The 10,629-nt window shown below is 44.0% G+C and overlaps 1 protein-coding gene across 1 annotated transcript; it reads right to left on the bottom strand.

The window, feature by feature from the left end:
• On the bottom strand, window positions 1–945 carry LOC128060295 (olfactory receptor 4D6). Its single transcript, XM_052652676.1, has one exon. The coding sequence runs from the start codon at window positions 943–945 to the stop codon at window positions 1–3; it is 945 nt and encodes a 314-aa protein (XP_052508636.1).
• Window positions 946–10,629: the final 9,684 nt, after the last annotated feature.

The raw sequence follows: 10,629 nt of genomic DNA, 5'->3' as shown, positions 1-10,629 counted from the left end.
TCATCCGAGTTTATTGCTCTCAAAAGGCCCAAGCCTCCTCTGCAGTCTCTTCATGGCTGCCTTCATCTCCTGGTTTCTCAGGGTGTAGATCACGGGGTTCAGCATGGGGGTGATGACCGTGTTATTGATGGACACAGCTGTGTCCATGGGCAGTGTGGTGAAGGGCCGGCAGTAGGCGTAAACACAGGGCACGAAGTGAAGAGTCACCACCAGGACGTGGGAGGTGCAGGTGGAGAGAGCTTTGCTCCGGCCCTCTCCGGTGTGAGATCGCAGCATGACCAGGGTGACGGTGTAGGACCCCAGGAGCAGGAGGAACCACAGCAGGGTCACCAGCCCGTTGTTAGAGATCAGGAGGAGCTCCAGAGCAAAGGTGTTGGTGCAAGCCAGTCTAACCACCTGGGGCACGTCGCAGTAGAAGGCGTCCAGGGTGTTGGGGCCACAGAAAGGGAGCGGAAGCATCAGAATAATCTGGACGGTGGAGTGCAAAGCGCCACCCACCCAGGAAGCCACCACCAAGCCCACCCACACCTCTCTCCTCATGATGGCCACGTAATGCAGGGGCTTGGAGATTGCGAGATATCTGTCCCAGGCCATCACAGAGAGGAAAAAAATATCCGCCCCTCCAGCAAAGTGGAAGAAAAAGATCTGTGCCATGCAGCCATTGTAGGAGATGGCTTTCCTCTCTGACAAGAGATCCACCAGGAACTTGGGAACGGTGACGGATGAAAAGACGATGTCCAGGATTGACTTATTCCTCAGGAAAAAGTACATGGGGGTGTGCAGGTGGGACTCCCAGGTGATGGTCACCACGATGAGGGCATTGCCCAGCACGGTTGTGACGTATACAGCTAGGAAGATGACAAACAGGAACAGCTCCAGTTCCCGGAAGTGAGTGAGTTCCAGGAAGACAAATTCCCTCACGTTGGTGTGATTGCTCTGGCCCATGATGGAGAGCATGCTCCCCCAGGTCTCCCTTTGGAAAAGATACGTCAGCATGGTGAGCAGCATGGTGCCCTAAGGCAGCAACATCATTGATCACATATTGTTTTTTTTTTTTTTTCGCTTTGTCTTATTTTTAAACTTTTTATTTTGTAATGGAGTGTAGTGGATTAATGATGTTGTGATAGTTTCAGGTGAACAGCAAAGGAGCTCAGCCCTGTATGTACACCGAGTGCCCTCCCATCCAGGCTGCCACCTGACACTGAGCAGAGTTCCCTGTGCTCTACAGCTGTGGCGTAGTTGCTAAGTCATGTCCAATTCTTTTGGGCCCCACGGACGGTAGCCAGACTCCTGTCATGGAATTTTCCAGGCAAGAATCCTGGAGAAGGTTGCCATTCCTTCTCCAGGGGATCTTCCCAATCCAGGGATCAAACCCACGTCTCCTGTCTCTCTTGCTTTGCAGGCAGATTCTTTACGACGCACCAAGCCCTTAGTTGGCTTGGTTGGGCCCCAATTACTGTTTTCAAATAATGCTGCTCTCAACATTTTGTAAATCCATTTTTGTGTGCCTATGAAAAGCCAGACGTAGACATACTGGGTCAAATGATAAGCTAATTTTCTAATTTTAAATGATGATGAAGATATTGTAAAGAAACAGCGTAGGGGCCCGAGGGGCAGCTGCCTATGCTGAAGGACACAGGCTCCCAAGTCTGTGCCTTCTGGAAGCTTGAAACTGTGGCAGTCCAGAAGCAGATACCCAATCCATTTCACTGGTATCAAAACCTGTTGTATCTCTTACACTCTCACAGGGAGAATGAATTGTGTACTGGCCACATGCAGAATGAGGCTTCCCTGATGACTCAAGTGATGGAGAATCTGCCTACGATGCAGGAGACATGGGTTCAATCTCATGGAGGAGGAAATAGCAACTCACTCCAGTATTCGTCCCTGGGAAACCCCATGGACAGAGGAACCTGGCTGAGCACGCATGCGCATGCATGCACATATATGCACACACACGTATGGAGGTACTGTTTTGATAGTCTTATACTTCAAGCTTTGATACTCTTATTCTTCAAGTTAAGATCTAAAACAAAAACTCCAGCTGTGAAAGCAAGATAAACAGATTCTAAACTGTATCTCATCTGTTAAATTCTGGTGGCTGAAGAAGGTGCCTGATGTCAACTCATTATGTGATACTCAATCTGTACAATAAATTATGAACCTGGAAAAAAACCAAACAACCTAACTCTACTATAATTGTGTTTGAATACTTGATTTCTTTTTATAAGTAGATACTATGAGCTGAAGTAAATGATAATACTTTTTAACTTCTCAGGGAGATGGAATACTGAGGATTTTGTCATCTTAAGAACATAAACATCAAAAAATAAGCTAAAATATTAGAATAAAGTCTAAGTAATTTTTGGTTTATTTTGGGGGAAGAGAAGAACTTTGTAAGCATTACAAAGAAGATGATTAGATTTGGCTAATTAAAATATGAGGATGAATTGAGAGAGTGGTATTGACATATATACCCTACCATGTGTAGATAGCTAGTGGGAAGATGCTGTATAACACAGGGGGCTCAGCTTGGTGCTCTGGGATGACCTACAGGGCTGGGATGGGGGCTGGGAGGGAGGCTCAGGTGGGAGGGGATATACATATACAGATAACTCATTCACATTGCTGTACAGCAGAAGCTAACACAACATTGTAAAGCAATTAGACTCCAGTAAAAAATAAGGAATTTCCATGTTTTGGAAAATAAAAAAACTTGAGAAAACATATGTGAAAAATATATAAAATAGGCTTAATATTTTAGATATATAGAGTTCTAATCATTTTGTAAGAAATAGATACTTTAAAACAAAAATGGGTCATGATTCAGAGAGAAATAGACTTGGTCATACCATTCATCAAATAAGCACAAATTAAAAGTGTAATAAGATACCACTTCTCATCTAGAAGATCAGCCTATAAAGAAGCGATCCACTGTTGGCATGGACATGGAGAAAGAGACACCTCCATCTACGGTTAATAGGAGTGTATACAGGCACACACTTTCTGAGGTCATTCTGGAAGCATGTGTCAAGACAAAATCCGCAAATCTTTTGAGTCAAAAATTCTACTGCAGGAATACATGCTAAAAAGTGAATAAACAAAATGCTTAATGTCATGAGTACAAAGGAAGGTCATCACAGTGCAGTTTAGAAGAGATTAGAATTTAAATTACTATCTGGTTTATGAAATTGGTTCAATAAGTTATGGCACAGTAGAGTAATTCAATATTTGTAGCTGTTCAAATTTATTATTTTTAGACGTGGTAAGATTCTTTTTTAATAAAAGGTTGAAGCACTGAATATATCACATAATCTTATTTTTTGGAGAAAAACTACATGCCTAGGAGAAATCTGGAAAGATGTATACCATTATCTGTGGGTAATCGGATTTTGGTAGTTTTACTTTAAAAAGATATTCTATTGTTTCCTATTTAAAGAAATGACTGTAGGCTCTCTGTCACCTTGAAGACACCCCATACTCTGCCTGTGGAGAGTTTCTCTCTAAATATATCCATTTCTTACCTGTCAAAAAATAAAAAGACTGTAAATGTCCTCTAACCTTAAATATCAGGGAAAAAACCCCTCATACACATAATTACAACTTGAAGTAAAAGATTTTTCCTGTTAATTTGAGCTCTGAGGTTATGCTCCTTGTATTTTTCTTTTCCTTCTCTGTAAATTTGTCCTAAGAAAGATAACTGATTACGGAAAGAGGGATGGGGGAGTGGCAGTTCTAATTATTCTTTTGGGGTGTTCTGGCTCCACGAGGCATTGGCTGGCGGCACCTAGGAATCTAGGGCCCACCAAATCAGATCTCTGGAAAATGAGGTCAGAGATGCTCACTGCCGGCTTCTCTTTTGGATTAAAATGGTTCCCCTTGCTCCTCTGACTTCCCTGGGGGCTCAGAGGGTAAAGCGTCTGCCTGCAATACGGGAGACCCGGGTTTGATCCCTGGATCCGGAAGATCCCCTGGAGAAAGAAATGGCAACCCACTCCAGTACTCTTGCCTGGAAATCCCATGGGCAGAGGAGCCTGGTAGGCTACAGTTCAGGGGGTCGCAGTCAGACACGACTGAACAACTTCACTTTGCTCCTCTTAAAAGGTTTTGGACAGACGATCAGGCCCATTGAACGGTGGCTTTTCTGTCTTGTAACCTCACAGTTGCCTTGTAGAATGCAGTTATTCAACAATTTTTTTTGAATGGATGAATGAATGAATGGATGGCCAGTGCCTGATATGAAGTAGTCACGCAATAAGAAACTGTTCTTCTTTACTCATCTCCAGTCTCACCTAAACTTCCTCTATCACGCCTTATTCACTTTTGCTTCTGGGCAAATCAATTAAATGCCAATTCACAGGAGAGTACATTGTAAACTTCAAAGCATTATATAATATTATCATAATGCTAATGTCATTACATCATCATGCTTCTTTCCCTGCTCCCAGCTAGCTTTTAATCACTATTTCTTTTTTTTAAAGAAAGGGACTGTGCTGGTTACTTTCCTAAGCTTTGTAGATGGTCAGTAAATGTTTTTAGAAATTTTTAAAAAAGAATTTTACAGTAGTCTTTCTTTTTAAAAAAATTTGAAGAATAATTGCTTTACACTGTTGTGTTCAGAGAAGGTGATGGCACCCCACTCCAGCACTCTTGCCTGGAAAATCCCATGGACGGAGGAGCCTGGTAGGCTGCAGTCCATGGGGTTGCTAAGAGTCAGACACGACTGAGCGACTTCACTTTGACTTTTCGCTTTCATGCATTGGAGAAGGAAATGGCAACCCACTCCAGTGTTCTTGCCTGGAGAATCCCAGGGACGGGGGAGCCTGGTGGGCTGCCGTCTATGGGGTTGCACAGAGTCGGACACGACTGAAGCGACTTAGCAGCAGTTGTGTTGGTTTCTGCCATACAACAGTGTGAATCAGCCATGAGTATACGCATGTCTCTTCCCTCTTGAGCCCCCCTCCACCCCCTACCCCGTCCCACCCCTCTAGGTCATCACGGAGCACCAGGCCGAGCTCCCTGTGCTACGGAGCAAATTCCCACCAGCTCTGTTTTACACATGGTTGTGTATATATTTCAACGCTACTCTCTCAGTTGGTCCCATCATCTCCTCCCCTTGCTGTGTCTACAAGTCCTTCCTCTACGCCCATCTCTCTATTCCTGCCCTGCAAATAGGTTGTACAGAATGTTTTAATACAAAAAATAATCTAACTTGAATGTGTCTTGAGAAGCCTCATATTTTACCTGTGAAGCAACAGATTTTAATCAGCCTGAGGCATTTAGACCTAAATGACACACCTGCTCCACGAGTTTCATGCGGAATACACATGGCTGAGCCCCTGCACTGTTCACCTGAAACTGTCACAACACAACTGTGCTAACTGGCTGCTATTTTATCATACGAAAGAAAAAGTAAAAAAAAAAAAGGAATGGATATTCTATTCTTCAGGGACTGGACATGGAACACTATCAAAGTCATAAAATCATACACGTGCCAAGCTGAAGTTGCCGGCTGCTGTGCCTTCAGGATGCCCTCACCTACCTTTGCTTTAGAAAGGTGAGCTGGCCAGGTTCCCCATCTTCACCCAAACAGACGCATCATCTATACTGCTCCCTGAGACGTGGCACCGGTGTAACAGTCAGCATGGGGAATAGTGTCAGATATTTGTAGGAAAAGTACTTTTCACTGGAGAAGCTGGCAGCTGCAGATGCAGTGGGAGTTATTAAAGCGTTACTAAGCAACACGTATCTCTACTGGAATTTTCTGATCTAGCTTCCTGTTATTGCTTTCTTTGTAGTTAAACTCCACTGGGGTCTTAGAGCATACTGTGTGTGATTTATGAAGAGAATAAAATGTTTCATGGTCCAGAATGTGATCTGTCCTGGTAAATGTTCCATGTGAGCTTAAGAAGAATGTGTGTTATGCTATTGTTGGATGAAATATTTTATAAATATTAATTAGCTCCCATTGATTAATGGTGCTGTTCAGTTCAACTGTATCCTTGCTGATTTTCTGCCTATTGGATCCATCAATTGCTGATAGAAGGATATTGATATTTCCAGCTATACAGTGGATTTGTCTATTTTCCCCTGTATTTCTATCAGTTTTTCCTCTTATATTTTGACATTCTGTTGCTAAGTATATACACATTAAGTCTCGTGAATTCTTTGAGAGTTGACCCCTTTCTATTTATCATTATGAAGACTCTTTATCTCTGATAATTTTCCTTGTTGTAAAGTCTGCTTTATCTCAAATTATTATACCTATTCCAGCCTTCTTTTGATATATCTTTCTCCTTTGCATTACTTTTAATCTATCTCTGTCTTTGAACTTAAAGCTGATTTCTTATAGAAAACAAATAGTTGCTTCCTTAAAAAAATCCCCTCTATGCTCTTTTATTTTTATGTATTTGTTTTTATTTTTGATATTACATTGTTTTATGGATCTATAATTGACATCAATTCAGTTCAGTCACTCAGTCTTGTCCTACTCTTTGTGACCCCATGGACTGCAGCACACCAGGCCTCCCTGTCCATCACCAACTCCCGGAGTTTATGCAAACTCATGTCCATTGAGTCAACATTCTATTAATTTCAGGTATACAAAATAATGATCTGATATTCATAAATATTGTGAAGTGATGACCACAAAGAGATGGAAACCTAACACAAATTACATATATGTATAGAATTTAATTCCCACATCTATTTTTTTGCAAAGCAGATGTGATAATTAAATAGTAGTCAACTTCAGATGAGTGGTGTCAACTTGGCAGATTTATAGAATGAAGATGTGAGAGCATAAGTGACGTCCACGAACCGTCAGAATTGGCGACCGTTGGAATTCGAACCTTGATCATCGAGAACTATTCACCTTGCTGATCATATCAGATAGCAACTGTGAAGTGTCTGGCCCAATGCTCCATGAATAGCAGACAGTCAGGAAACACGAGTCCTTTTATGTGCGTTGTGGGTGGTGGAGGAGAGCATCTCGGGGACTGATCCTTCTTCAGTTGGAGAAACATACCTAAACTGATAAAACAGAGGAGTTTTACTGGTATGCAAGACCTAGCATGTTTTGCATATATTACCTTATGTAACAGCTCTTGCTAGTTTTCAATGTCTTAATATTTGGGCTAAGTTTGAGCTTGACCATTCGGGTTGCCAGCTTGGGTTTGACAGGTGTCTTGGCTGTGAGAATGAAATGGCATACACTGATACCAGCACTTTTTAACCCGAGTGGAGTCAGACAGTGAGTTGGGATGTTCGTCCGTGAGTGCGCCCTCTCCGGGTCCGGACCTTGTCCTCTTTCGCTGCGGTGCTTCCCTTTATCTCAGGTGCTTACAGATCTGCTTAGCTTTCCCTTTCAGATCCTTCCTGAAGAAATGACCGTGAAACGTAAAGAAAACCCTTTTTTAAAAAAGGAAACGTTGGCACTTTAAAAGGGGACTAGCCTTAAACAAACAGATGAATTTCAGAATTCCAGGCAGTAAGGTGCAAACAACATGGATGTTAGGGATCTCCCTGGTACTGAGACTATATTCATATGTGCCCAGTCGCTCAGTCGTGTCAGACTCTTTGCAAACACATGGACTGTAGCCCACCAGGCTCCTCTGTCCATGGAACTTTCCAGGCAGGAATATTGGAGGGGGTTCCCATTTCTCCCAACTCAGGGATCAAAACTGTGTCTCCTGCATTGGTGGGTTCTTTAACACTGAGTCACCTGGGATATGCTGCTTACTAATTCTTTGGGGAGGGGTCTAAAGCAAGCAACCTCCTCAGAAATGTTTTCTTTTAAAGTTTTTTTTTTTTTCTCCTTAGGAGCAAAGTTTCAAACACGGGTCAGGAGGCTCACCAGAGGGTGCCATTAGAGGAGCAGAAGCGGAAAGGGGAAAATTTGGGTTGAGTTTATAGGAAGGCAGGAAAAACTAGAGTCGTGCCTGGAAACGAAATGTTAAAGAAGTTCCTGCATCTGGCTGAGTTCCAGGAGGTCATAGCCGAGCCTAGGAGGTACATAGTCACACAGAGCAAATACCAGCTGACAGTGGGCAGCCACTCCCAGCCGGTCTGTCCCCTAACAAGTTTATATTTTCGTTTATTCTTGTTTGGATACAGTCTAATCAGGCACATGTATCTCCTTCCAGCCCCCAAGCTGCTCTCTAATGAGACAGAACACTTGAAGCTCATTTATCCTTCCTCTTGATGCTGGGACTGTGTGTCTGTGGGCGGATACTTGAAGTGAGGGGGCTTCCCAAGTGGTACTAGTGGTAAAGGACCCGCCTGCCAATGCAGGAGGTGCAAGTGATATAGGTTCGATCCCTGGGTGGAGAGGATCCCCTGGAGGAGGGCACGGCACCCCACTCCAGTGTTCTTGCCTGGAGAAGCCCATGGGCAGAGGAGCCTGGTGGGCTACAGTCCATGGGGTTGCAAAGAGTTGGACACAACTGAAGCAACTTAGCATTCATTCACTTGAAGTGAGAAGACAAAAAGAGATTGGAGAGAGGCTGTCACCTCTAAGAATTTCTCTTCTAGAAATATTAACCTGTTAATATCCACAGCTCCAGACAAAAGGGGAGGGATCTTCAAAGTCTATGGTTAGAAGTGCATTTAGACAGCTGGTTCTCTACACGTTTCCAAACGATTAGCTACATTTACCCCGTGAGTGTTTCTGCAAAGGAAGGATTTGCAAAAAATCCACAGCTTCACAAATGAATCACTCTCTGAGGTGTCAAGGACATAGTCTTGTTTACATTTTCTAAAAGCAGAGATAATTAATCTCTGTCCCAGTCACCAGACCCTGAGATTCACTGTTAGCCACACTATAAGGAAATAATATAAACACCATACTCTGCAAAAGCCAACATTACTAGGAACAGTGAATAATTCATTTATCAAACAAATATTTGCTATGTCCCTACTGTGTGCCAGACACTTTGGTAGGTTCTGAAAGAACAATAGTGAACAAGAGTCAGTAACTGTCCTTCAGGAAGTTGTAGAGTCCAATCTGAAGGAGATCAGCCCTGGGATTTCTTTGGAAGGAATGATGCTAAAGCTGAAACTCCAGTACTTTGGCCACCTCATGTGAAGAGTTGACTCATTGGAAAAGACTCTGATGCTGGGAGGGATTGGGGGCAGGAGGAGAAGGGGACGACCGAGGATGAGATGGCTGGATGGCATCACGGACTCGATGGACGTGAGTCTGAGTGAACTCCGAGAGTTGGTGATGGACAGGGAGGCCTGGCGTGCTGTGATTCATGGGGTTGCAAAGAGTCAGACACGACTGAGCGACTGAACTGAACTGAACTGAGACTAGTGTAAGGGCTTTCAGGTGGCTCAGTCATGAAGAATCGCCTGCCAATGCAGGAGATGCAAGAGATGAGGTTCAATCCCTGGCTTGGGAAGATCCCCTGGAGCAGGAAATGGCCACCCACTCCAGTACCCTTGCCTGGGAATTCCCATGGACAGAGGAGCCTGGAGGGCTACAGTCCATGGTATTACAAAGAGTCGGCCACGATGTCCCCAACTCTGCCCCCCTGCCATCCGCAACCAAAAGACTTCTTACCTACACACCTATGAGATGATAAATTTATACTGTTTTAAGCCAATAGGTTTGTGGTAATTAGTGACAGCTGTGATAGCAAACTCATACTTGGCGATTCTTTAGATAAGACGATGTAGAGGCTACATTTTATTCTGCTTCTGTGTAGGGCTCTCTCATGAAATCAAACGGAGGGTCTAGAGTCTATGAACTGAAAACGTGAAAGCAAAAGTGTGAGTCGCTCAGCCGTGTCCAGCTCTTTGCAACCCCGTGGACTGCAGCCCACCAGGCTCCTCTGTCCATGGGGTTCTCAGGGCAAGAACACTGGAGTGGGTTGCCATGCCCTCCTCCAGAGGATCTTTCCCCTGGGATTGATGCCAGGTCTCCAGCATTGCGGGCAGATTCTTTACCATCTGAGCCACCAGGTACCCCATAAAAGGTGGTGGTTGTAATACCAATTGTGAGAATAGGCTACTTGGGGAATTTCTTTTTGTTTTTCTGAAGTACTCACTTTCTCTTTTTTAAAAATAAATTTTTTTTGGAGTTACTTTACAATGTTGTGTTAGTTTCTGCTGTACAGCCTGCTAAGTCTCTTCAGTCCTGTCCGACTCTGGGTGACCCCATGGACTGTCGCCCACCAGACTCTGTTGTCCATGGGATTCTCCAGGCAAGAATACTGGAGTGGGTTGCCATGCCCTCCTCCGGGCGGAGGGCGGGGGGCGGTCTTTCCGACTGAGAGATCAAACCCAGGTCTCTTACGTCTCCTACACTGGCAGGCAGGTTTTTTTAAATCACCAGCGCCATCTGGGAAGCCTGATATATTTACATATATCCCCTATTTTTTTGGATTTCCTTCCCATTTAGGTCACCACAGAGCACAGAGTCGAGTTCCCTGCTCTATACCATAGGTTGTCCTTTCGATGGTCCCTGATGGGGTCAGCAGACAGATGACCAAGTGGAATGGTGAGAAAATATGGAAGGAGTGCTTCCTTTTTCAAGCTGCACACCAGCATGTCACTTACCTAAAGCCGGAGGTAGAGGCTATCATGAAGCACTTAGGTCTCTGACAGTTTGGAGGCATATGTCTTCAG

The sequence above is a fragment of the Budorcas taxicolor genome, chromosome 15, assembly GCF_023091745.1.
Source record: "Budorcas taxicolor isolate Tak-1 chromosome 15, Takin1.1, whole genome shotgun sequence".
In the NCBI taxonomy this organism is placed as follows: Eukaryota; Metazoa; Chordata; class Mammalia; order Artiodactyla; family Bovidae; genus Budorcas; species Budorcas taxicolor.
The sequence above is the reverse complement of the archived record's forward strand: the minus strand, read 5'-3'. Positions and strand labels throughout refer to the sequence as shown.